The sequence below is a fragment of the Narcine bancroftii genome, chromosome 8 (genome assembly GCF_036971445.1).
Source record: "Narcine bancroftii isolate sNarBan1 chromosome 8, sNarBan1.hap1, whole genome shotgun sequence".
In the NCBI taxonomy this organism is placed as follows: Eukaryota; Metazoa; Chordata; class Chondrichthyes; order Torpediniformes; family Narcinidae; genus Narcine; species Narcine bancroftii.
In genome coordinates, this window is record NC_091476.1 from 6,649,951 (window position 1) to 6,677,716 (window position 27,766).

At 39.1% G+C, this 27,766-nt stretch overlaps 1 protein-coding gene and 1 long non-coding RNA gene across 2 annotated transcripts; one reads left to right on the top strand and one right to left on the bottom strand.

Moving 5' to 3' along the window:
• On the bottom strand, positions 1 to 25,180 carry cnpy3 (canopy FGF signaling regulator 3). Its single transcript, XM_069892773.1, has 7 exons — positions 25,073 to 25,180; positions 24,850 to 24,966; positions 20,901 to 21,024; positions 19,687 to 19,783; positions 13,474 to 13,596; positions 7,647 to 7,764; positions 1 to 4,333 (listed from the first exon to the last, which is right to left on the bottom strand). The coding sequence occupies exons 2-7, from the start codon at positions 24,953 to 24,955 to the stop codon at positions 4,107 to 4,109; spliced, it is 795 nt and encodes a 264-aa protein (XP_069748874.1). The 5' UTR covers positions 24,956 to 24,966; positions 25,073 to 25,180; the 3' UTR covers positions 1 to 4,106.
• LOC138740310 (uncharacterized) lies at positions 24,851 to 27,327 on the top strand. Its single transcript, XR_011342820.1, has 2 exons — positions 24,851 to 25,237; positions 27,031 to 27,327. It is a non-coding gene; the product is annotated as an uncharacterized lncRNA (long non-coding RNA).
• The last annotated feature ends 439 nt before the right edge of the window (positions 27,328 to 27,766 follow it).

Consider the following 27,766-nt stretch of genomic DNA (forward strand, 5'->3'; position numbering starts at 1 on the left):
TTCAGAACAGTTACAAATTTATTTGCCACCAGATGGCAGAATTGAAATTCCCAGCCCTCTTAAATATAATCTTGTTATAGCTACTACTTAATTATTGTGAATGGATAGATCATTTTTCACAATAAAAAAACATAGTTATGATCTACGTGAAAAATAAGCGCGAAATATTCTAGGATAATAAACAGGAAATTTCAAGTCAGATATTTGTCTAAACCCCAGATGTGAGATAGTAAATTCTACTGCCCGTGCAACCAGAAAAAGTACGATTACATGGAATCAATGTGACTTTGCACTTTGCATTTTATAAATTGAGAAATTTTGTGCTTTGATTGGTATGATATGATTTCATTAAAGTGCCCTGGCCTTAGAAGACTCTCATTAGGGCACTTCCATTAATTTTATCATTCCCCTACTCTTGTTTCGACAGAATATTAGTCCAAAAAAAAACATTTATCAGTTTGGCTGCAGTTGAGAACAAAAAACTGTAAACATTTAAGGAATTATCTTTAGGCCCAGTACAGTGGTGATAAATCAAGAAATTAAAGGCACATACAAGGATGATGCAATAATAAATGGGGGACTTTATATGTACACTTAAAACCAAATTACCTGTGTCAATGCAGAGTAAATAAGATGGTTTTATCTGTCAGTATTTTGAGGAGCCAATGAATTAATTGGTGATTTTTTGATCTAGTATTCTGCAATGAGAAAGGGTTCATTAATATGATAGTTAAGGGGTATTTAGGAAAATGTGATCGTATCATAGAATTTTGTAGCAAGGTGATTAAGTTCACCTTAGTCTTAAATACACCCAATGAACCTGCTTACAGTCACCTGTAGCAACATTTCAACAGACTCTAGACCCTCTAAAGAAATGTTTCCACATCTGTTTAAATTGAAGTTATGCCCCCTTTCCTAGAATCCCCGAACGTGGGAAACATCCTTGCTCTGTCCAGGCCTTTCAGCATTAGAAATGCCTCAATGGGGTCTCTTCCCCCCCCCCCACCCATCCTTCTGTACTCTAAGTACAATCTAAGGGCTGACAATCATTCTTCATTTGCTAACCCTTTCATTCCTGATATAATTCCATTAAACCTTCTCTTTACCTTCTCCAACGCCATCACGTATTTAAGGGGCAAATCATACTCATTGAATGGGCAGGCCATTAGTTAAAGCAACTGAGGGAAACACTGCCTTTTCCACATTTTATCTACATTCTTACATTCCTGGATGCAACATCAGTTTTTAGACTCCAACAATGACCATTCATGGATCAATAGTTGACGTAGAACAAAAATTGAAGTGGATGACCACAAAAAGATTCCCTACAGAGTTCCCCACTGTTGAATGGAAAGGTCCCCAAACCGAAACAATACTGTTTAGGGCAGACATGCATCTCTGGGATAGGGAAAGGTCTAGTTTTAATACAGTATCAAATTGTTACAATCACCTTAAAGAAGTGGTGTGTTTTCTGTTACCTATGTGTCCCGCTCTAAGTATGCATTTGTAGTCTCAGTAAAGATACCAGATAAAAGGGAAAACCTGATGGTATTTTAATGCTTACATTAAAAAAAGAAAATCTAGATGGTGATTGACACAAATAATTCCATCCTGGAAGTGGGGTTTGTGTTTCCCTCTGGAGTAGGAGGGTGTGAAGAGGTAAAAGGGTTGAGTGAAGTTCCATTTAGTCTAATTAATGAATTAATTTTGCAACCCTGAAAAAGGAATACACATCAGTGTTTTCAAATTAAATACATGAATATCACACAGTCGACTAAATATTTAGGTTTATAGGCTCCAATGCACCATTTCAAACAAAATCAAAGTACTCCATTTGTCAGATACACTAACACCAAGCTGCACTGTTCCATATGATCGAATTAGATCAGTCTTAATCTCAACTTTTTAGTGCCTGTTCCACATAACTCTCAAATCCACATGTTTCAAATATATCTCCACTTGAAATATATTTAATGATCTGATCCCCACCTCGAAAAGGCGCAGCATTCCAGAGACCTAAAGTTTTGATGAAAAACATTCCTTTTATTCTTGGCTATTTGCTTTTGCTTCAGTTGCATCCAACCATTTTCCTCTGTTCAAATGAAAGTCTATACAAACTCCTGCCACTGTACTCTTTTGCATAATTTGCAGTGGTAGTTGGGTAATCTACCTACCCACATTTTCTTATACATCTAAGTGGGGGGGGGGTTAATGTTTCAATCTTTTGTAAACAATGTGAGCCTTTTGGTGTATTTTAGATGTTCTCAGCATTATGAGAATTTCTTCCAGTGAATCCTGCTGTAACTCATGCACATTCCTGACCTAAATACTAAATGGCAAGGTCCAGCAACACACTTCAAAATTATAGAGGCAGGTGTTTAAATTGTACCAACATCATGATACAGTGAAATTATGTTATACATGATCTGAGAAAGTACAACAGCCACATCCAGCAGAAAAAGGAAAGACACAATTGAGTCCTTTTACAAATATAAAGCATTATTCTTCCAAAGTCTATTATTCTTTATCTTGGATGCTGTGAATTTCCACAGCATCTCTTGCTACTACTGTCATTCTCAAACAGTTCAGTAAGGAGTGGTGCAGCACTAGTTATTGATTTACAGAAGTCACCACCAGAATTGAATGGAAAATTCCTGAAATCCAGGTGATGAAAGTGATCAGTTTTATTTGGCCATCCAACTCCAACTTGATTGCAATAAAATTATGGGTTTGTTTCAAAAACAATGAATAGCATTCCACCTATTCCTACCGAGTTTTGTAAAGTAGCCTTCAATTGAAGAGCACAAAATGTATCTTTAAAAATCCAAGTCACTGATGACATTGTAAAATGTACACACTTGTTTGTGTTTTTTTTACCTTCAAATTGTCATTAATGCACGAAGCAGTCATTTGCCCAACTCTTCTAGTCAGAATTATAATTTTTCTGCAGTATTGGTGAAAATCTATTGGGGTAGAAGGGTTGATTTAATAACAAGTTAAGGTTGACTTAATAATAAGTTCAATTTTTAATAAAGGGATTCAATGATTTTTACTGATGCTTTGAAGATGGATTTTATGGAAATACATCAATGGGGTTGTTTTCAGATAATACTGGAAATAAATTAATGGACTTCTAAATGTTCAAGTTTTTAAAAGATTTTCTTGGAGTTTTAGATGTGCATTTTTTTGTATAAAGCAGAAAAACAGTAACAATGAAAAAATATAATTGATTCTATTTTATCAATTTAAAACTTCTTCCAGATGTTTATGTACCTTAAAACTTGACATTTGAATGCAGTTGCACCACTCCTTCATCCAAATGACCAATTACGTGTTAATTACAGGTGAGGAAAGCAGCGCAAAATTGACTTAACTAATTATGGAATCACGGCCACACCGATTAAATAAAGTGTGGTACAATACCAATTCTTACTGTTTCTAATACTGGATCGGTAAAGCAACTAAAGAGGTCTTCTGTTAAGCAGAGGATGTGGCATCCAGTCATAAAATAGCATTTAAAATGAATTCTGTGTTCCAATGGAAAGGAATTATGTGGAGAATAATAACAAACTAATAGCTGGAAGAAGAACCATTTGTTGACAAAAGTCCTGATTCATTTAAATCAGTGGTTTTCAAATTGCCCCCCTAAATTCACATGCCACCTTAAATAATCCCTATGCCACAGGTGCTCTGTGATTAGTAAGGAATTACTTAAGGTGGTATGTGAGTAGAAAGAATAAGGTTTGAAAACCACTGTCTTAATCATCCCTCATTGACTCGTCATGTGCAGGGTTTCCTAACTCCAAAGGAAATGGGCCAATGACAATTTTTCTCAAAGCAAAATATTTCGGTAACAATTGGATCTATAGCAGTGATTCTCAACCTTCCCATCCCACTCACGTCCCATCTTGAGCAATCCATTACTAATCACAGAGCACCAACGGCCGAGGGATTGAGAGTCTGGGGGCAGTTTGAAAACCACTAATTTAAATCTATTTCAAATGCACATGAAGAGAAAAGACCAATTGTTTAGGTCAATGTTTTCTTTTAAACCAATGATGCTCTTAAAACGCACTGTTCTAAATCAATGCTTTCTCCTTCAGTCTTTATAGTTCATCAGGTCTATGGGAAGAAGGCAATTCCTGCTTTGTTTGCTTAACATCTGATAACAGGTCTTCTTTTTCTTGCTCATCTTCTGGTTTCTTTTTCTTCCCTTTCTTTCTGTCCTCTTTCTTGGCCTCTTTATCTTTCTTTTTCTTTCTTTTCTTCTTCTTGTCCATGTCAATGGCTGCAGGGTCTCCCTTCTGGCCTGTCCATTCTTCCTTCAAACATCCTGAAGTAGAATAAAACAGGTGCATTATTCGCAGATTTATCAAGGGAGCCATAACCTTAGTGGCTGAAAGTCTTTAACAGATTATGAGTATTGTTTCAGTGGAACAAAAATTACACTGGATTGCCCAATGATCCTGATAGTGCATGTTCAGTTTGAGAAGTCCTCTGATAAAATGGCAGGTGAAGTTGATACATTTTTGCATAAATTACCTTTTTGTATGAATTGCTATGAGCTAGGACAATTTTAAAGGGTGGGGCTGAATTTGAGGATTTTGATGTATAGCAATGTGGTGGTTAGGTTACTGGACTAAGCAGCCAAAGTTTTGTCGCTGGATCCAAAAGCACAAATTGGAATCTCAGTACAATAGTAAATACCAGAGGACATCTGTTTACAGTGAGTGAAGGAGATGTCAGAAATAAGGTGCTTTTTCATTTATACAGAGTAACAGGTGTCTGGAATACAATGCTGGGGGTCGTAGTGGAGGCTGGTACAATAGGAGCATTCAAAAGACTCCTGGACAGGAACATGAATGTAAGAAAAAAGGGGGGTAAAGGGTGTGAAAAATAGATTGTTGTGATGTAGGTTCACATTGGTTAGCACAACATTGTGGGCTGAAGGGCCTGTACTTTGCTGTCATGTTCTCACATAGTAGCTTAAGATTTTAAATTCAAAAATTAAATCAAATGAATTTACTTTGCAAAAACAAAACACTAATTTGGAAGCCTTTCTGGATCATTAATGTCCTTGAAGAAAGGGATCACACATTCATTTCTGGTCTGGCATAAATAAAGTACATCCACCAACATGGCTCTTGCCTTCTTACTTCAGGGATAATTGGAGATGGACTATAAATTGAACAGGTTTGTCTGGATAAAGAGAGGCGACCCAGAAAAATAAACTGACCATTTCTACCCACAGATGACACCTGGCCCACTGAGTCCGTCCAGCTTCTCAAAGTTTGCTTATAGTGAACTTGGTGGGACAAGTAAATAACATATGTGGTATCCTTCGTCTACAGAGGAAAGTATAGAGGCATTCACTGGCTCTCTTCCTTCATCTACATAGGAAAGTATAGAGGCGTTCACTGGCTCTCTTCCGTCTACAGAGGAAAGTATAGAGGCGTTCACTGGCTCTCTTCCTTTGTCTACAGAGGAAAGTATAGAGGCGTTCACTGGCTCTCTTCCTTTGTCTACAGAGGAAAGTATAGAGGCGTTCACTGGCTCTCTTCCTTCGTCTACAGAGGGAAGTATAGAGGCGTTCACTGGCTCTCTTCCTTCGTCTACAGAGGAAAGTATAGAGGCATTCACTGGCTCTCTTCCTTCGTCTACAGAGCGAAGTATAGAGGCGTTCACTGGCTCTCTTCCTTCGTCTACAGAGGGAAGTATAGAGCTGTTCACTGGCTCTCTTCCTTCGTCTACAGAGGGAAGTATAGAGGCGTTCACTGGCTCTCTTCCTTCGTCTACAGAGGCAAAAGAAGCTACATGATGAAAGTAATTAAAATTCTAAATTACAAAAGAAAGCAAAATAAAAGCAGAAACCCCAATTTACAAAGTGCTCAGGTTTAAGACGACTACAAAAGAATCACAAAAGGCTCAAGAATTATTTTTAATGTTTGTGATCTACTGCCAAACAGCAGGGACACAGTGCCTTCAAAAAGGAACTGGAGAAATATTTTGAGAAAACAAGTACAACAAAATGAGGAAAGGGAGTAATGGGACTTTTATCTGAAAGAGCCAGTAAACCCTTGAAGAGCCAAGCATCCTCCTTTTGTGTTAATAAACACTTCAACCTGTGTGGCTCAATTTAACCATCCAGCAGTCCTCTTCTTTAAGACAACAAAAAAGTGCTACCAGACTAAGATTCCTCAAATGAGAAGCCAGTTCAGCGGGTCTCAACTCAGGAAACAAGAAAGTAAATTGACTGACATAATAACAAAAGTAGAAAAGACAAAGCTGGAGAAAATCAGCTGGTCAAACAGTATACTTTGTACAGCAAAAGATACAGAACCAACGTCTCAGGCTTGAGCCCTTCATCAAGGTATTAAATCAAGACATATATCAAATACTGCCAAAGAAATGTATTGAATGTAACATTTCAACAGATAAAAGAGCCCAAAACAAAGTTTTTAAAAAAAAAAGTAAGTAGAGAGAGAGAGAGAGAGGACGAAGGAGAGTTTTTTTACATACAGCTGCTCTTCATCGACTACAGCTCAGCCTTCAATACTGTTATTCCCTCAGTGCTGGTCAAGAAGCTACAAACTTTAGGCCTCTGTAGCCCCCTCTGCAACTGGATCCTTGACTTTCTCATTGGAAGACCACAGTCAGTACAAATTGGAAACAATGTCCATCTCCTCTGCACTGATCAACCACACAGGTGCACCTCAAGGATATGTGCTTAGCCCACTGGTCTACTCATTATACACCCACAACTGTGTGGCCAGGCCCTATTCCAATGCTATCTACAAGTTTGCCGAGGACACCACAGTTGTTGACAGAATCACAAACAGCAATGAGGAAGCGGACAGGAGGGAGATGGATCAGCTCGTTGAATGGTGTAATGACCACAACCTTGCGCTCAACATCAGTAAAACCAAGGAGATGATTGTGGACTTCAAGAGGAAGTCAAAGGAACATGACCCAATCCTCATCAAGGGTTGAGTAGTGGAGAGGGTCAAGAACTTCAATTTCCTGGGAGTCAACATCTCCGAGGATCTGTCCTGGATCCTCTACATTAATGCATCACAAAGAAGGCTTGCCAGTGCTATACTTTGTGAGATGTCTAAGGAGATTCGGTATGTCACCGAAGACTCTCATAAATTTCTACAGGTGTACTGTGGAGAGCATTCTAGCTGGTAGCATCACTGCTTGGTCTAGAGGTGCCAACTCTCAAGAAGAATAAACTCCAGAGGGTTGTGAACTCGGCCTACGACATCACACGTGTCAGACTTCAGTCCATTGAGATCAACTACATGAGGCGGTGTCTTCAAAAAGCAGCCTCTATTCTCAAAGACCCCCACCACTCTGCTACCATCAGGGAAAAGGTACAGGAGCCTAAAGACCAGCACCCAGTGGCACAAGGACAGCTTCTTCCCTGCAGCCATCAGATTCCTGAATAATCAATAAACCAAAGACACTGCCTCACTTTTCGTGCACGACTATTTTTTATAGTAATGTTGCAGGATGGTTATACGAATGTTTGCATTATGATCCTGCCGCAAAACACTATTTCATGACAATAAATTCTGTAAACCTACAGCAAAAAAATCAAAGCCATCCAAGTTAACACCTTCTGGACTTTTTAAAAAGGTTTATACCTGTTTCATGGGGCTTTAGCACATGCCGTTCACAAAGGAATACAGCGAGGTCCTCCTCTTGGTGATTTTTGTACCAGTCCTCAATAGCATCCTCATACATTTCTACCATCACATCGCACTGTGATATTAAAAAGAGCACAGACTTTGAATAAAAACAGGTACCAACACAGGCATATCACTTAAAGAAAAAATCTAAAATGGGACTCTATTTAGCACTACCCTACTGATGCGTTAGCCTTTTACTCTTCCAATCTGCCCAGTAACCAGGATGTATTCCCGTACTTAAATAAGGCTGTGCCATGACCCTGGAGTGAACACCTACCTTTGTGCCAGCACTTCCACACCAACGAATCAATGTGGAGAGGCTTCATTCAAGGGCTGAAGCCAGTGGTGTGGCAGCTCAGCAGTGAGATGGGAGGCTCAGGGCCTCTCAAGTAAGACTCCACCATAATTATTTATGTGATCACCTCTGATGAGCCAGGGGGTAAAGCTAGTCAACACTATGAACAGTACAACTCAAAACTCTTTAATTGACTGAAATTATATAATACTATTACAAGGTTGAAAACGTGAAATTATGATCACATTACATGATAAGAATGTGACAAACCATAAGGTACATGCATTCCTGCAACTTATTTACTCAACTCAATCTTGCAACTATTACCCAACAGTCATGGCATCTCCCACATCATTGGATCCAATTATCTGTTGGCTGCAGCTCAGGCCCTGGGGTTCATTTCCATCTACACATTCATCAGACCGGTCTGTAGTTTCTTTTCAAAATGTCCAGGTACAACCCTGAAGCCGCAACATTTGCCCTATGACTTGATGTAATCCCTTTTTTTAATGATTGTCCTAATTCAATTAGTGGCAGACATCCAGCATAGAAACAGGCTTTTACATCCACACTGAGCATCAAGAGCTCATCTACATTGATCACATTTCATTCTCCCCACCAATCCCTTTACCCCCCTCCCCACAGATTCTACCTCTTGTCTACATATTAAGGCCAATTTACATGCCAATTAACCAATCAACCTGCATGTCTTTGGAGGGTGGAAGGAAACCTGAACATCTTCTAGAGCAGGGGTGGCCAACCTTTTAATTTAGACATACAGCACAGTAACAGGCTATTTCAGCCTATGAGTCCGTGCCACCCAATTAACCTACACCCCTAGTACGGACTTGTGGGACGAATTGGCCTGTTACCGTGCTGTATGTCTAAATTAAAAATTAAATGATTGGCCACCCCTGCTCTAGAAAAACATCTTGACCATGTGGAGATTAATAAGATCATGAGGTTCAAGGAAGATGATTCTTTAACTAGAAGGCACAGGTTTAAGTTGAGTTGGGAAAGATTTAAGTGAAACCTGAGGGGCAACTTTTCCCACTCATATCTGGAACAAGCTGCCAGAGGAAATTATAATTCAAAAGACATTTGGATGGATACATAGATAGGAAGGGCCTAGAAGGATATGGACCAAATGCAGGCAAGTGGGACTGGCACAGATGCCAACTTGGCCAGCATGGACAAATTGAGCCAAAGAGCCTCTGACTACGACACTCTCACTGGAGGCAACAGGGAGGTCACACAAAATTTGCCCAGACAGCACCAGAGATCTGCATTAAACTTTTCACTAACTCCACAGTACCACCAATTGCATTTCTGTGCCATCAATTTCACTTAAGTGTTAGTAAAAACACAATGCTGGAGAAACTCAGCAGCTCCAACATGGTGTGTGTTTTTAGAGTACTTTGCATAACAAAGATACATAACCAACATTTTGTATGGAAAACGTCATCAGACCCCTGAACAAAATGGTGGGGGGGGGGGGGGGGGGGGAGTCCATGGTCCCAAAGGCAGGAGGTAATAGGTGGATAAAGGAGGGAGGGCACAGCAGCAAGCAGGGGGAGGTGGCTGCCCCTGGGAAGAGAGAGGTAAGGGGATGGAGAGCCAGGAAGAAAAAGGGAAAGGGAAGGGAAGGAGGGAGAATGGAGAGTAGGTAAGAAGAAACCAGAAGTCAATGTAACGCCTTCTGGTTGGAGGGGCCCAGATGGAAAATCGAGTTCTTCCTCCAATTTACAGGTGGTTTTGGACAGACGTGAACATGGGAGTGGGATGCAGAACTGAAATGGTTGGCCACTGGGAGGTCTCTGTCACTGATGCAGATGGAGCAAAGGTTGTCAGCGAAACGATCTCCAAGTCTGTGCATAATCTTTACGATGTAGAGAAGGCCACAAAGGGAGCACCGGATGCAATAGATCACTCCCACAGTGAATGTTGCTTCGTTTAAAAGGACTGCTTAGGGCTCTAAATGGTAGTGAGGGAGAAACGATGTGGGTGCAAATGTGACACTTTCTGTGGCCACAGGGGAAAGTGACAGGGGAAACGATTGGTGGGGAGGGACAAGTGGAGAAGGGAGTCATGGAGGGAGCAGTCCCTATTGAACGCGGAGAGGGGAAGGTGTGTCTGGTGGTGGGATCATGCTGTAGGTGGCGGAAATTAGAGGATAATGTACTGGATGTGGAGGCTGGTAGGTAACAACAAGGGGAATCCAGTGTTTGTTGCATCTGGGGGCAGAGGACCAGGGCAGATGAGCAGGAAATAAAGGAGATGATGGTAAGGGTTGAGTTGATGGTGGCAGAGGAAGGGAAGCCATGTTTGTGGAAAAAGGTGGCCATTTCAGATAATCTGGACTGGAAGACCTTTGGAACAGATGTAGCAGAAAGGGAGAACTTGTGAGAAGGGAATAGAATCCTTGAAGGGGACTGAGTGTGAGGATGTGCAGTTGATATAGTTGTGGAAGTTAGTGGGTTTGTAAAATATGTCTGTGGAAACCTTGTCTCCCGAGATGGAAAAAGAGAAATCAAGAAAGGGGAGAGTGTTGTCAGAGATGGACCAGGTGGATTTGAGATCGGGGTGGAAGTTGGCAGTGAAGTGAATGAAGTTGACAAGCTCATCGTGGGTGCATGAGGCAGCCCTGAGATAGTGGTTAATGTAGCGAAGGAAGAGTTGAGGGGCCTTGCACATGTAGGCTTGTAGCATGGATTGCTCACAGAACCCACAAACAGGGAGGCTCTGAAACATTAGACCCATGCAGGTACCCATGGCCACTCCTTCGATTTGAAGGAGGTGAGAAGAGTCAAAGGAGAAGAGTTAAAGAGTAAGAACAAAACACACAAATGCTGGAGAAACTCAGTGCCTTTTATGTAGCAAAGATAAAGATACATCACCAACGTTTCGGACTGGAGCCCTTCAACAAGTTTTGCCAGGCAGTGGGGGTGAAGAAAGAAAGAAACAAAGTGCTTTGAGACCTTCTGTATGGAAGATGGAAATGCAAAGGGATTGGTCATCCATAGCAAAAAATGAGGCAGTCAAGTTCAGGGAATTTGCAGTCATTGAAAAGATGAGGGCCTGTGAGATATCGTGGATATAGGTGGGGAGGGATTGGACTTGGGGAGAAAAGATAGAGTCACGGTAAGGTGATTCTAGTTTGGTAGGGCAAGAGCAGGCAGAAACAATGGGGCTACCTGGATGAGTAGGTTTATGCATCTTGGTTAAAAGGTAGAACCGAGCATTGCAAGGGTGGGAAACAGATCTTTTTGTAAACAATGAATTTCCAGCTGGGCACTCTCCAACCAGATGGTATTAACTTCATCTTTTCTGATTTCTGCTAACCTACTCTCCAATCTCCCTCCCTTTCCTTTTGTCTTCTTTCCCTGAGCTCTCCACCCCCTTTCATCTCTCTTCCCAGAGCCATCCCTCCTCCCTGTTTGCTGCTGTGCCCTCCTGCCTGTGGGACTCTGCTCTGCCCCTGTCCCTCCCCACCCACACCATTTGGTTCAGGCGCCTGCCAACATTTTTCCATACCTTGATGAAGGGCTTAAACCTGAAACGTTGGTTATGTACCTTTATCTTTGTTACATAAAATGTACTGTTTGACCAGCTGAATCTCCCCAGCGGTGTTTTTACTTCATTCACGGTGTCTGCAGGCCTTCACTTAGGTGTTGATGTGGGTGGGGAAGTGCTTTCAGCTTACTGACATCAAAATAAGAATCAGTCTGCAAAATCTTTGTGAAGGAAACAGATGATGTACATTTTGTCCTTTGGTGAACTTTTTTTTGAAAAATTATTTCTGAATTTTCTTTTCAACTTATTTATTTTTTATTTCTTTAAACAGGTGTCTCATGACCTTGCTGGATAGAGGTTTGGCCAGTTAAAAATTAAATGCACACTTTTCTGAAAGTATCATCCATACCTCCTCTTGAGGATGATAGAAGCTGTTGATTCTCTTGTTTTGGCTACACAACTCAAAAGTTTTAGAACCAGAGAAAGTTACAGCAATGTGCCAACTATTATTCTGTCTAGTCCCTCTGACCTGCACCCAGTCCATAGCCCTTCGTACCACTCCCATCCATGTACCTCTCCAAAACTTTTTTTATATACATTTTTCACATTTCCATTTCTCTATGTGAAGAAGTTCCCCCTGAACTTTTCCCCTTTCAATCTTAACTCAAGTTCTCTGGTTTGTATCCCATTTACTCTGTCTACATCTCTCATAATTTTGTAGACCTCCCATCATTTTTCTGCACTCCAGGGAATAAAGTCCAAACCTGTTTAACCTTCAGCTCAGTTCCTGAAGACCTGGCAATATCCTAAGATATCTTCTCTGCAGTCTTTCAATCTTATTGATACCAGTTTTCAGTAAGGGAACAAGTTTAAGGGTGTTGGGGGGGGGGAGAGAGAACATCTTTGGCTATTGAATTTGTGCAGCCGGACATAGAGAAAAACAGACCAATAGGAGGTAGTTTGTTGAATTCAATCAACCTTTTGAAGCATTGGAGTTAATTTCAGCTAACTTGGATTCGGAATGGGCTGACGGGTGCTTCACTAGGTTGTTCAAACAAAATTTGTTGAAGGTGGAACCACAGAAGGAGATCCTAGGGCTTGCTCAAAGAGATTGTTTTGGAAGAGAACATCATAGTAGATAGGCAAAGTCTTGACAACTGAAGACATGACAGCCAATGGAAGTCAGACTGGAAGAGTGGAGAAATTACTCTGTGCTATAAGACTGCAAGAAGTAATATTAACGGAGAAAGGCATCGAATGGTGTGGCACCAAGGATGAAACTTTAAATTGTGTTGTTACTTAACTAGGAGATCAACTCAGCAAGCCCAGACCTAGAATGTTTCTTGCATCTGTGTCCAAATGCCTACAAGGTGCTATATTTACAATGGATCAATAACAGGGAACAAGTAATCACCCCATGTTGTTTATTTTAACGAGATAGAAAATATCTCATAATTATCACCAACTGGAGCAACTGTCTGTCAAGGTTAAAACCTTGTTAATTTTGTGCCTATTCCCTACAAGAAATAATATTTTTTTGTAGTGTTAACATAGTTACTATGACTTCATATGTTGTAATATCTGAGCGGACTGGGAGCTTGTATCTCATTCTTTGAAGAATCTCGACAGAGATGCAAGTTTGAGATACTTTTCTTTGAATTCATCTTATTTTGTTTATTTTTTTATATCTGTTTAAAAGTTGAATATTGTAATCATTATACAGGATGCTTTGTTTACTCATTGTATGAAAATCTCAATGCAAAATTATGCAAAATGTTTATCTGTTATATCAACAAATTAAAGCTACTTAAAGCTGCAACTACGAAGTTGTTGGATTAATAAAATGGTAATTTGGAATATTGTCACTTACATTTCTGTGAAGATGACATGTTTTGAAATTGGGGAATATTAAAACTTGGAAAGCGTCGCCTACACTGTCTACTTCAGGCTGTAGTTCAGGTGTTCCACACTTACCTGTTTCTTCATGTCAGAGACCTCAGCAGAAGTCTCATTCCACAGCTCGTAGGGTATGTCCATCACTACTTTCACACCTTTATGAACAAGACCATGGAGAGTTTGGAATGTCTCACTCATTCCCTGGTTGGAAAAGAAATGAAACATCAATGGCTTTGGCTACAATAATGAGATTTCTTAGAATTGATCTTAACAAAGATATATTCCAACATCACCTCAGCTTTATTGGCTTCTTTATGGTATCTCATTCATCACTTGGATCTCACAAGCATCAACTCCTAATAACACTGAATAGTTTACTGGCTTCACTACCTTAATGATCTTTAGTACATGCCAGGTAATCTCTATATTGATACAGACAGAGTAAGCTAAAATGCACCATTATCATATCGGTGTTAGGGGGAAAACTAATTAGAGAAAGAAGGGAGCAAGTATATTAAATATTGAACAAACTGCATGGAGATATTTGTAATATCAGCAATATTTTTGGCAAGGTTAACAGAAGTTGTTATGGTTCAATGAACTTAAGTTGTTCGCTCCACTACATAATGAGATTTAGATCTGAGGTTAGTGGTATTCAAAATAAAAATGGATTTCATCCAAATATCTTCTCATATATTTCCTCCAGTTCTCTCAGTTTTTGACATTTAAGAATGAACTGATAACAATCCTACAAAAAAAGTGTTGATTTGTAAATCTGAGGTTAAGAAGTATTTGGAAAGAATATATAGAATGTGGGGGGGGGGGGGGGGGCGTGGCAAGATGGCGTAGAGTCTAGACGTGCAATCTTGACCTCTCTGGCCAGACTTTTAAATGCCCGTTTTTTAACCCTTTGTTTCCAAGTTTAAACTTTTTAAATTTTAGTTTAAAGTATTAAGGAATTATTATGGCCACTAATGGTAAAAAGACTAAATCTCAAGTTCAAAAGAAAATACATTTTCAAAGTGTTGAAGAAATGGGGCCTAGACGACTTGAAGCAGCCCTAGGCTCAATTTCTTCATTGCCTAAATCCCAAGGATCGACTGTGGAGGCTGAAAAGGAAATGCATCAGGCAGCATTACAATCTGAAGAAGTCGTTTTTCTTCGTGAATGGATGAGAAGACAACAAGATGTGGGGGGAGACCAGCGGTGACTCCCTGAAGAAGTCGGGATGCTGTCGCTGGGAAATCTTTTAAAATGTCTTTTGTTGAATTGTAGCAGGAGCTGCAGTTACCTTGTTCTGTCACCACGTCAGAAAGAGCAGAGCTGAGATTTACAGATTCACAATGTATGCAATTAAATGCAGTTATTCAACCTATGTTTACATCTCTAATGAATGAGACGGTTCAAATGAACGCTGGTAAAAGTTCAGAATTAAATATGGTTAAAGCACGTGTGGATGCATCTTTTGAAGAATTTAAAAAATTTCAGACTGCTTTTTTCAGTGACTTCTAACACAGAAAAAGTGTTGAAGGTGGAAAAATCAGTCATAGAATTAGGAGATTGTGAGAAAGAGCTAGAAAGAAAAATAGATTATTTGGAAAATCAAAGCAGAAGGAATAATGTGAAAATTGTTGGTTTGCCAGAAGGTATAGAAGGACAAGACTGTCTTCGTTTCTTTAAAGACTGGATTCGCCAAATATTAGGGCAAGAATTTTTCTCTGGGAGATTGGCACTGGAAAGAGCCCATAGAGCTTTAAAAAGAAGCTGGTCAACCACCGAGACTGGTAATAATTCGATGTTTGAGTTATTTGGATAGAGAAGCAATACTTCGACTTGCAGTACAAAATGCGAGACAATGACAAACCCCATTAATGATTCAGAATAGTAAAGTCTTTTTATCCTGATCTGAGTCAAGATGTCATTCAACGTCGATGTCGATTTAATCCAGTTAATAAGTTTTGTGGCGTAAAGGTTATAAGTCTACTTTTTGTTACCCTGCAGGTTGAAGGTCTTTTACGGAGACTATCAATTTCGGATTTTTGAAACTGATTGTGAAGCAATGATTTTTGCTGACTCATTGCCGGATATAAGAGGACAAAGACGTAGCTCACCATTATCTTCTAAAGAAAAATTTGGTAGTTCTGGAAACGGAAGAAATAGTAGAAATGGGAATGGAAAGAGTCCACCTCCTTCCGAAATGGGATCTTCAAGACTGGAGTCTTTTGGATGAAAATAAGTATTTTCTTATTTTATTTTTTCTTTTGTTATTATGATACTTGGATGTTTTATAACCATATAACCATTTATAGCACAGAAAGAGGCCAGTTTGGCGCTACTAGTCTGTGCCGAACATCCTCTCCCAAGTAGTCCCACTGACCTGCATTTGGCCCATAACCCTCCACATCTCTCCCATCCATATACGTATCCAACCTTTCCTTGAATATTAACATCGATCACGCTTCTACCACCTCTGCTGGAAGTTCATTCCACACCCCCACCCCAACGTGAAGAAATTCCCCCTCATGTTTCCCCTAAACTTTTCCCCTTTTACTCTCAATCGATGCCCTCTTCTTTGAATCTCCCCCACTCTCAGTGGAAAAAGCCTGTCCACATTGACTCTATCTGTCCCCCTTATAATTTTGAAAACCTCTATCAAATCACCTTCTACATTCCAGGGAATAAAGTCCCGGCCTGCTCAACCGCTCCCTGTAACTCAAACTCTGAAACCCCTTTTGTCTTTGCATATTATATTTACTTTTTCTTACTTACATTTTGCATTCCATATAATGTACTAACTTTTTAAAAAATGTATAAAATCAATAAAAATAGTTTAAAAAGAAAGAAATTCAAAATGATGCCAACCTTCACAGACAATTAATAAAATACAATAAAGAGAATGTTAATGAGCAAATGAAAGGATGGTGTTCATTACAAACTATGATACGGTGCTGCTTTTAACTCCACATGGCTATTTTATTGGAAAGAATAAAACTGATAATTACTGATTGTTTGGCTGGGGAGGGGGAGATTTGCACTAAGTTCTTTACTAGTCATCAGCCACTGGTGGGTGACCCACACCCAATTTTTGTTTAAGGGATTACTACCTTTTGGTAGTTTTTTTTTGGGGGGGGGGTTTATTGTTTGTTTTTTTTTAACTTTTTTCTTAGTTTTTAATTTGTGATTTTTTTCCTTATTGGAGGGCCTACATACATTGATTTGAGTTTTTATATAAAGATATTATTGGTATTTAGTAATAATAGTAGATATGTCGAAGTTGAGGTTTGCTACTTTTAATGTTCGAGGATTAAATAGTCCGATCCGTAAATGGTTATATGGTTATATGGTTATGGTTAAACGTAAGCGAGTCTTGGCATATATTAAGAAAATGAAAATTAATATTGCCTTTTTACAAGAAACACATTTGAATGTGAAAGAAAGCGTGAAATTAAAAAGGGACTGGGTTGGGCATGTAGATTCTTCTTCATTTAATTCGAGGGCTAAAGGTATAGCAATTTTGATACATAAAAATTTATCTTTTGAATTACAATCAATGGAGGAAAAGGTAGGATGTATTCTTAAATTGAATTGTAGGATTTTTAGTGAATTTTGGACTTTACTTAACATTTATGCTCCAAATGCAGATGATGAAGTATTTATTTCGGATGCATTTTTATGTTTGGCTCAGGCTAATGATAATATTTTAGTTGGTGGTGATTTTAATTGTGTTTTGGAACCTTTATTAGATAAATCTCCGAAGAAAGTTAAAAAATCCAAGATGGCAATTCAGGTTCAAGCGTTGAAGAAAGATCTTAATTTAGTAGATATTTGGAGACGTCTTAATCCGACAGAGAAAGATATTTCCTTTTATTCATCTAGACATGAATCGTTTTCAAGGATTGACTTCTTTTTAGTATCAGCACATTTACAAGGGAAAATATAACAAGCGGAATATAAAAGTAGGATGATTTCAGATCATTCTCTGTTATATTTTACATGAGACTTCTGAGAAAATTCAAATAGCTTATCGTTGGTGATTTAATACAATGTTGTTAAAAAATATGGAATTTATTAATTTTTTTTAAAGAAAATTCTAATTCTGTTCAAAGTAAGTTTGTATTATGGGATGCTATGAAAGCCTATTTGAGAGGACAAATAATTAGTTATACTTCTAAAATAAAAAAGAATCAATTAAATCAGAGTCTTGAATTAGAGAAACAGATCGATGAGTTAGAAAAGGAATTTCAGAAAGATGCTACAGAAGATCAGAAAATACAAAATCTAGGTTGAAATTGAAATATAATACTTTGCAATCTTATCAATTTGAATGTGTCATTAATAGGACTAAACAACGGTATTACGAATGGGGAGAGAAAGCACATAAGGTATTGGCGTAGCAATTAAAGAAAGAACAGATATCGAGGACTATGCTGTTAGACGGAATTCTCTTATTACTTGTAAATCTCGTGAGATTAATGATGAATTTTGTTTATTTTATAAAAAGTTATATACATCTGAAGGAAAACAGGAAACTGAATCGATTGATTTTTTTTAACCACATTTGAATTTACTGATATTAGAGGATGGAGATATACAGGAGTTAGAAGAACCATTTACTGATTTGGAAATTAAAATGGCTATGCTGGAAATGCCAGATGGTAAATCGCTTGGCGATGATGGATTTTCGCTTGAATTTGTTACAACAATACTAAAACATTTAATGAAGTTATGGATAAAGAAAAATAAAATGACAGGCTCTAGGGGTAAATTATCAGCTTTGACTCCATTGTATAATAATCAACTTATTTCTTTTTCAATACATAATCAAAGTTTATTGCATTGGAGACTTGAAGATGTGAAAAATTTGGGAGATTGTTTTAAAGAGGGTAAGTTTTTATCTTTTAATCAGATGAGAGAAGGTTTTGGTATTGATAAGAATTCTTTATTTCTTTATTATCAAATTCGATCTTTGGTAAAATGTATGTTTGGTAGAGATATGATTTTACCTAAAATGACTAAATTTGAGATTTTTCTTATGAAGGTACCAGAGAAGGGTTATATTTCATTTATGTATCAAATATTGCAGGATGGTATGGATAAAAAGGGTTGGGATAGATCTAAAATTAAATGGGAAGCAGATATTGGTTTTATTTTTTCTGAAGATGATTGGTTAGATATCTGTTATGATAATGTAACTAGATTGATAAATGCACGTTATGCAATGATTAATTACAATTTTTTACATCAATTATATTTGACACCTGAAAAAATTTTTTTTAAATATGGTTTTAATGAATCAGATTTGTGTTTTAGATGTGGTGAGACGGTTGGAATTTTTTTTCATGCTGTTTGGTTATGTACACATATACAATCTTTTTGGAAGAAAATTCAATCATTTTTAGAATATCTGTATAAGATTAAAATAGTTTTAGATCCAACAGTATTTTTATTGGGTAATTTGGAACCTCTGAAAGGTTTGGGATTAGATAAATTCCAGCTTGCTTTTGTATATTTAGCTTTATCCGTAGCGAAAAATTGTATTGCTAGTATGTGGAAAGATACAAATATGATTGATGTTAATAGATGGCATAATGAGATGAGATATTGTTTAATAATGGAAAAATTATGTATGTTTCACATAATAATTATAATTTTTTTATTAATAAGTGGCTGTTATATTCAGAATATTTACATTTCAATTTATATTGATTAGATTTTAATATATTTAACTTTTTCTTTAATATTCTATCTTTTTTCTTTTTTTATGGCTCTCCTTCGGAGAGTTGGCTGAAGGGGGGGGTTCTTTTCTTTTTTTTCTATATATATATTTTTTTTAAATGTTCATGTTTAATTGCTGTATATGTCATATATTATTTGTTTTTTGAACGAATAAATAAAGTTTAAAAAAATATATAGAATGTGCTGTCTGTATACTTCAGCAAACTGCTGCATCTGTGTTAATATCACTTCCCAATCAGGCACATCATCAAGCCTCACACCATCCTGACTTGTATATACACATCCTTGATTGTTATTAGTGAAAATCCCTATTGAAGACAGCATTTTCATCAATAAAATTCCACTTACGTTGAATATGCTGTCTTCAATATGCCTCATCATTCAATCCAAGAACAAAATTGGAAGTCAGCTGTAAGCCATGACTTTGCTCAATGTTTTTTTAATTGTCTGTGGAATCAAAGCTGCACCTCCAGCAACTGCAATTACAATGCTTCTCAGAATCCCGAAAGGACCACTTTCCTCCCCTCCTCTAAAAGGCAGCCCATCAGATCCTACCTTAGCAAAGCGATTACTACCACTCCGTTCTTTGTGTAGGTTATAATCCAGCAGCCGATTACAAATATTTTCAGTTACTTCGATCAACCGAATATCACTTGCAAAGGAAAAAAAATAGACACCATTTATTAATGTTCAAACTTCTTATTGAAATTCAACAGTTATTTTAGTTTTGAAATCTGGCTTGATCACACTGACCACGATTTTACATTTTATGCGGAAATAAACAATGGGTACACTTTTTGTTGGTGCATTAAAAATGCTCATTTAAAATCACAGTCAAGCAGAAATAATTTATGAGGTTATTTAGTTGAAAATTTAGTAAGCAAGTTTTTCCTTCACATACCAAGCACTTCGAGCTCTCTTCTTTTGCTGCTTTTGTTTTCATGTTATTTTAACAATCCCAAAGAATTGAATCAAACTATTTTAAGATGGCAGCACCCTCCTAGTTCAATATCCTCCATTAATCAAACACTGCTGCAAGACTTTTAACTTTGTGAGCAAGTGTATTTTCGACTCAAGAATTCAAAGAATGTCAATCAAAGCTTCAGGATTGTTTTGGACCCTAGTATTAATTTCTGCATCAAGCGCTACCAAACGCACATAAAATGAATGGGGATAGGTTGGTACAGGTTTTGGCCTGAATATGCTGTAAAAGCTATACATTTGTTGTAATAAATTTCACATTAGATTATGTGTGTCGTATTGAGAATAAAATGAGTGCAGAATATTTGAAATAAAACTGAAAACATGTTCTAAATCTTACACAGCAGAATTTTACACTGGCAGTTTCAATTCTTGCTCACATTTGGGCAGTATGCTTGGCTATTAAAGTGCTAGTGACCAGAGTTCAAATCCATTGGTGTGTGTAGAAAGAGTTTGGACATTCTCCCCAATGCCTCTGGAATCTCTGATTTCCTCCATCCTTCAGAAAACGTACGGGGATTATACATTAACTGGCGTCTTTGGGGCATGGGCCAGTTTAATTTTTAAATTCTCTGGGCTTCGGATATGAATATAAAGGACCGCAATTCACCTTGCCCAACCATCACTTTTCTGTCGGGAAATTTACTAACAGGAATTCAGAATTTCTTTTCAAGAGATTGACAAACAGATTACCCCATTGTTATTTTAGGCCCATGGTATATAAAGAAGACACAAGATTTTAAAAAGCAGGCTTTCAAAAATAAGTAAATTTACAGAACTTTGCTTACGAATGCCTGTATTTAATCCTCGAACCCTTTCCTTCCATAAAGTTGTATTTAGTATCAATCACCTCGTTGGTTTTTCCTGTTTCAGCAAAGGTTGATTTCAATTCCACAGCAAGATACTTGCAAACTGAGGGACAAAGGAGCAAGGGACGGGAAGCACATAAAGGAAGAATAAGTACAATTGTAAACTTTATTATTGACTCCTAGATGGAAGACTTCACATTTTGACTCAATCATCGGAGTTCCAAAACGATGCCATTTACTCAAAGTTGGATGCCTGTTGAGTGATAAGCATACATTGCACAGTAAACACTGTCTGCTGCAAGAACTTTGGGTCAAGCACCATCAGCGGGAGAAAAAAGGGCAGATATTTTGAGCCAGAACTCTTCATCAAAACTGAAGAAATGTAGAAGAGAAGTGTAAGAGACCAGGGTGGGAGGGGTGAGACAAGGACCAACTCAGGATTGACAAACCAGGCTTTCTCTTCCACTGATCTTGCTTGACCCCCTGAATTCTCCCAACAAATTGTGTTTATCTTAAAAAAATCCAGCACATGCAGTCCCCCTGTGCCTCCAAAATACATTGAACTCAAGGTTCTAGGCAACATACTGGGAATAACGGGAATGCAGAAATTTCAAAATAAAATTGAAAGCATGATCTAAATATTACATAGCTGATTCAAATGTAATATTCTTTCTTTGGCTTGGCTTCGCGGATGAAGATTTATGGAGGGGGTAAATGTCCACGTCAGCTGCAGGCTCGTTTGTGGCTGACAAGTCCGATGCGGGACAGGCAGACACGGTTGCAGCGGTTGCAGGGGAAAATTGGTGGGTTGGGGTTGGGTGTTGGGTTTTTCCTCCTTTGACAATTCACTAATAAGCTACTGAATTGCTTACACCTTTTGATTTCTGCAGATTTTTCCAGCCCTTTTTCCAGCCTGATCAATTTGCCTCTCAGATTGGCTATTCCCAAAAGGTTGCTTCTGCAACATCAGCCTACTGTTTCTCACTTGGGCAATCCCTTCCGTTTGAAGCTACTGGTGCAATTTTATTTTCAGGAAATAGGAGTTAACAATGAATTCCTGTGAAGTTATGCTCAGATTGAGGGATGTTATTGAAGGGATTTGCCACTCTTTCCTTTTTCAGTTATGCAGGAAATATTTGGGGTAAAAAGAAAGCAAAGCTCAAATCTTCCCATGCTGTATTTATTCAGCTCGTTGAGTGGTGTCACACCAACAACCCTGCCCTTGACATTAGCAATACCAAGGAGATGATTATGGACTTCAGGAGGATTTCAGAACACAGCCCAGTCCTCATCGAGGGCTCAGTAGTGGAGAGGGTCAAGAGCTTCAAATTCCTGGGTGTCAACATCTCCAACGATTTGTCCTTGAGCCTCCATGTCGATGCAATCACAAAGAAGGTTCACCAGCAGCTAGACTTTGTGAGGTGTCTGAGGAGATTTGGTAGGTCACCGAAGACTCTCAAGAACATCTACAGGTGTTCTGGGGGAGAGCATTCTGGCTGGTTACATCACTGCCTAGTATGGAGGGGCCAAATCTCAGGACAAGCATAAACTCCAGAGGGTTGTTAAGTCAGCCTGTGACATCACGGGCACCAGACTTCACTCCATCGAGGACGTCTCCATGAGGGGATGCCTTAAAAAAGCAGCCTCTAACCTCAAAAACCCACCCACCACCCAGGCCATGCCCTCTTCACTCTGCTACCATCAGGAAAAAGGTACAGGAGCCTGAAGACGAGCACTCAGAGGCCCAAGGACAACTTCTTCCCCATTGCCATTAGATTTCTGACTGATCAATGAACCTTACTTTGACACTTTGTGCACTATTTTTATAAGGTGGTTTATATGAATGTTTGCTCTGTGATACTGACACAAAACAAATTTGTGGCTTGTTCATGACAATAAATTCTGATTCTTCTGATTTAGACTCCAGTTTAAATCTTTAACATATTATACTGAATATATTGGAACACAGATAGATTAGAATTTAAAAATAACATTTTAACCATAGTAACACAACAGAAAATAATAGACATGCTTGTTGGCATCTGTAGAGCAAGACAAAAAAGTTATGGACAATGGAAGTAAAACGCAAAAGTCTACAGACACTGCGGTTGAAGTGAAAACACAATGCTGGAGAAACTCTGCCGGTCAAACAGTGTTCGTGACATATCAAAAAGATATGTTTCGAGCTTGGGCCCTTCATCAAGATATGGACTTTGTTGATAATCTTTCAGAACAGGAGAAAAGTTAGGAAGGGAAGGAATGGAAAAAAAAATTAAATCTACAGGAGAGAATGCAAGAAAGATTTAAATAAATAATGATTTTTGACAAAATTAGCAAGCAGAAACCATCAGTAAATTTAGTTGTGGCAGATTAAAATAGAACAAGAAATAGCAGCAATTTCTCACTTCAACATTTCTGCAGAATGAGGAAGAAACTGATTTTATGACACATTTTCATTCATTTTGGAAGCACATTTAACTGTAATATTTAAAAGTTTTCCAAACTTTATCTTTAATCTTGGCTATAAAGTTGGAACAGAAGCACTTTTAGTAGCACTTTTTGGTTCTACGGGAGAAGATGATACTTTGTCGATCCCCAAATAAATGTTGTATCTTGTCTTTTACTGAAATGTGCTTGACTGCTCAGATGGAGGGGACACTGCCCACCCGCCCACTCATGCTCAGTGTCTGAGAGATACTTTAACTTGTTTAAGTTTAGAAAAGATTCAATATTCAGTCACTAATTCTAGCATAAGATTCTAAGCATTGTGAGGGCCATTTCCAAATTATTATCGCAATCTTTTTATTGGTTTTGAGAAAATAATAATATCAAACCGTGCATCTTGGTGCCTCACAGTTCGGCGGGCAGCAACCTCCTTTGAAGAAGACCGCAGAGCCCACCTCACTGACAAAAGACAAAGGAGGAAAAACCCAACACCCAACCCCAACCCACCAATTTTCCCCTGCAACCGTGTCTGCCTGTCCCGCATCGGACTTGTCAGCCACAAACGAGCCGCAGCTGACGTGGACCTTACCCCTCCATAAATCTTCGTCCGCGAAGCCAAGCCAAAGAAAAGAAGAAGAAAGTCCAGGTAAAAATAAATTAAAATTACAGATAGTAAACAACAGTAAACAAGATCTGTATGATCCATGTAGCTTATTCTCACCATCTTTAGATAGACTCTACAATCTGAGTTTTGTTGGCTTTTTCCATTCACCTTCAGGAGTGGTTTATTGTTGCCTCTTTTTGCCATGTATCGTTGTTAGGGGGACAGGGTTTTAATTTTTGCTTTTGTTTGTTTTATAACCATTTACAACACAGAAATCACAACCACCAAAAATCATCTTATTCCACACGCAACAATTTTCATCAACTCTACCTTTCAACTCAAATAGTTCTTATATATTTTGGACCATGTGTACTTCAAAAGTTACTCCTGGGTGGATGTATTTCACTCATAAGAGCCTAATGTAGGTTGGGCTCTGAGCTAATCGGCCATGCCCACACTCAGTAAGCAGTTTCCAGTGAAACATTTCAACACCAAAGGTATATGGATAAAAACTCCAACTGAAATCGGAGTCCTTCAAATAAACCTGCAACCTGAATCGTTTTAACTGGATCCACCGAATATCACGAGGCCTATCGCACATGAGGCACAAGGACCTAAAAATGCTGCAATCCAGGAAACTGAACATGATGGATTGTGATCAGGAAAGTGGGTCGCAGTGACAATTCCCAGATCAGTCCCTCTCCATCGATGACTTGAAGAGGTCAAGAACGACGCAACGACCAACTATTATTTCAACAGCAAGGTGCCCCTTCTGGAGAGTCCCCTGGAGAGTGACACGGAACGAAACGGCCCTTTTTCACTTCTGTGAGCCACATGTGGAGCGGTCAATGGTCCAGAACGAAGAAAGGGGGTACAAACCTTCACATTTATTGGGGAGTTTCACCCATTCCGAATCATCGTCCCTCCCCAAGAGGAGCCCAGAGGAGAGGAGGAGGGCTGGGATCAGCCTGGCCACGGTCAGCATAGCCCTGCGATCTTTAATAGGAAAGAAAACATAAGAATTAAAAGTTACAAATTATTTTTTGGAATCGTTTCTTTCTCAACAAAATACAATCAGGCTCAAGGAGAAATTGATACTCACCCGAGCCTTTGTTACATTGTATCCACTTCCTCTTCGCTCTGACCAATCCCCAGATTCGCCGTGTCGTGGCCAGCCAATCCGAGCGATCTTTCCATCGAGCACGCGCCGAGCGTTCCTGGCCAGCTGTTGTGGATGGAATAGAGAGTTGCCGGAGGAATTCAGCGGGTGAGATGAATTCCCAGGCTGGGGATGGGGGGACGCTTCATCAAAACGAAGAGAATGAAATACGTCCAGAAAGGGTGAAGGAAGCTGGCCGAGGGGCCTAGAGGCAACAGGACAGAAGGGGCAAGAGGAGGAGAGACCGGTAGAGAGGAGGGAAAGGGGAGGGTACAGAAGTAAGAATCAGAATTTATTGCCATGGACAAGTCATGAAATTTGGTGCTCTGCGGCAGCGTCGTAGTGTGTACGACAATAATGTGGTGGCTCGCCCACACGAGTCGAGGGCAAGTCCACAGCAGATCCGACTGTGAGAGCTCCGGGTGCAAGGCAGGGTCACAGGCATCATTGGGTTCCGAGGGATTTAAATGCATGCGAGTCTTCTATTAAAGTCAGTTGGTTCAACGCACTTTCGACTGAGTGGTCCTTTCGCTCGCTGCATGCCTAGTGCGACTACAGTATATAAAAATGAAAATAGTACTGCCCGAAAAGGGCATCAGGAATCTGATGGCAGCGGGGAAGAAGCTGTCCTTGTGCCATTGAGTGCCCTTCTTGAGGCTCCTGTACCTTTTTCCGACGGTAGCAGAGTGAAGAGGGCATGGCCTGGGTGGTGGAGATTGTACTGACAATAACCCCACCAGCAGTGCGAGTATAAGACAGCTTTAATCAACTAATAGGTACACTACGAGGTCTTGTCTCTCTGCAAGACGAACTGGAAGGCTAGACTGTAGCTCTGGACTGCTTTATAGACAAGGTCACCAGGATGACCCCCTGGTGACCTAATGGTGTAATTTCATATCACCTTTTTTTTGGACACCACCTCTTGTAGATGTCCTTGATGGAGTGAAGTCTGGTGCTTGCGATGTCACACAGGCCGAGTTAACAACCCTCTGGAGTTTATTCTTGTCCTAAAAGTTGGCGCCTCCATGCCAGACAGTGATGCAACCAGACAGAATGCTCTCCACGGAAAACCTATTGAAGTTTTCGGTGACATACCGAATGGTAAACACTGGAACCAGTTAAGAGTGGAGGTTACCTAAAATAAGAAAAATCAATGTTCATGCTGTTGGGTTTGAGATTGACCAGGAGAAATATGGTGTCATTTAAACTTTATATAACAGCAAGTTAACAGACCCTTCTGGTCTACAAGCCTGTGCCGCCCAAATACATCAATTAATCTGTAGGTTTTTGGATTTGGCTTCATCCTGACAATAGACGAGACCAAGGACAGATAGATCTGTGCCACTAAACAGGAAGTCTGCAGATGATGGAAAAATAGAGTAACACACACAGTCCTGGAGGAACTCAACAGGTTAGACAGCATCTGTGAAAAGCAACGATAGCCGACATTTAAGGCCAAAAGCCCTTCATCGGGAATATCAAGATCCACACAGATACCAAAATAAAAGGGAGGAGCACCAGCTGGAAGGTGTTACAAGAAGAATCATTCAAATTGTCAATTTCACACAAAGTCACTCCACCTGTTTATCATATGACTGACTGATCAAACTGAATCCTATTTCTTTAAGAGCCTCAATCACATGACTCATAATCACATGACTCTCTCTCACCATGTTTTTCCTGAATAAACAACCATTGTTCTTTTTCTTCTTACAGAGTATTAACTTTTGTTTATAGTCAATACTTGCTGGTATCTCTGTCTCACCACAAGCTATAAACTAATCCTTAAAATGACAGTTACACTGTGAGCTGTAATACTTCTTATTGATATTCCAGACTGTTGATTTTGGTAATCCTAGCATTTGGGCTGTGTCTCTTACTGTTTTATTCTTGTTTTTCAGCCTCATAATGGCTTCTTTGACTTTCATTGGTACATCTCTGGTCCTCGTGTTGATAAATGGCAACGACAGAATCCAAAGATGATCAAAAGCTTAGAAAAAGCCCAGCTCTCTTATAACTGCACTAATGAAACAATTAAACATACCTGAATAATCAGAAATACCTATCAAGCCAAATGTCCCAACCATCATGATGACCTGAAATGAGGGGACTATATATAAAAAGTGCTGTAATTTATACATGGTCCAACCAAAATGTGTACAAATCACCTTGAATAAAATCTTGAATATGCAATTTAATCACATGTGAATTGTTTGATTACAGATGTTAAACTGTGGCACACAGGGGCAAATAAAGGAAAAGATCAAGGAAGTGCAATTGTTCCTGCACACTTGAAACATGTGGTTTATATTTGTGGAGTCCTACAACACGGCATGAAGCTGATCAGCCCATCATGCCCAGAATAATTGTGAAAGAGCACCAGTTAGATCCATTACCTGCCTCATTGTGGAGGCCACTGTATCTCCCTTACCTCTTTACACTGCCTATCACCCCTCTACTCTTTCAGTCCAGTTCTCAACCTGAAATATAATACTAGGTAGTTTGAGGTAATTACGAAAGAACACCAGTTAGCTCCATTACCTGACTCTTCAAAACTCATAAGTATCTCTATCGGGTGTACTCGCCATTTAGTTCTGGGTTATTATTCACTCTGCTTTCACGGCCATTTTAGATAGC

Excerpts from the sequence above, each read along its gene's own strand:
- cnpy3 (XM_069892773.1), bottom strand. The coding sequence starts at position 24,955 with ATGCTGACCGTGGCCAGGCTGATCCCAGCCCTCCTCCTCTCCTCTGGG. Across the intron at positions 21,025-24,849 it reads ACTCCCCAATAAATGTGAAG|TTTGCAAGTATCTTGCTGTG; the intron begins GTTTGTACCCCC and ends TTTGTCCCTCAG. Across the intron at positions 7,765-13,473 it reads TCTCTGACATGAAGAAACAG|TGCGATGTGATGGTAGAAAT; the intron begins GTAAGTGTGGAA and ends TTAATATCACAG.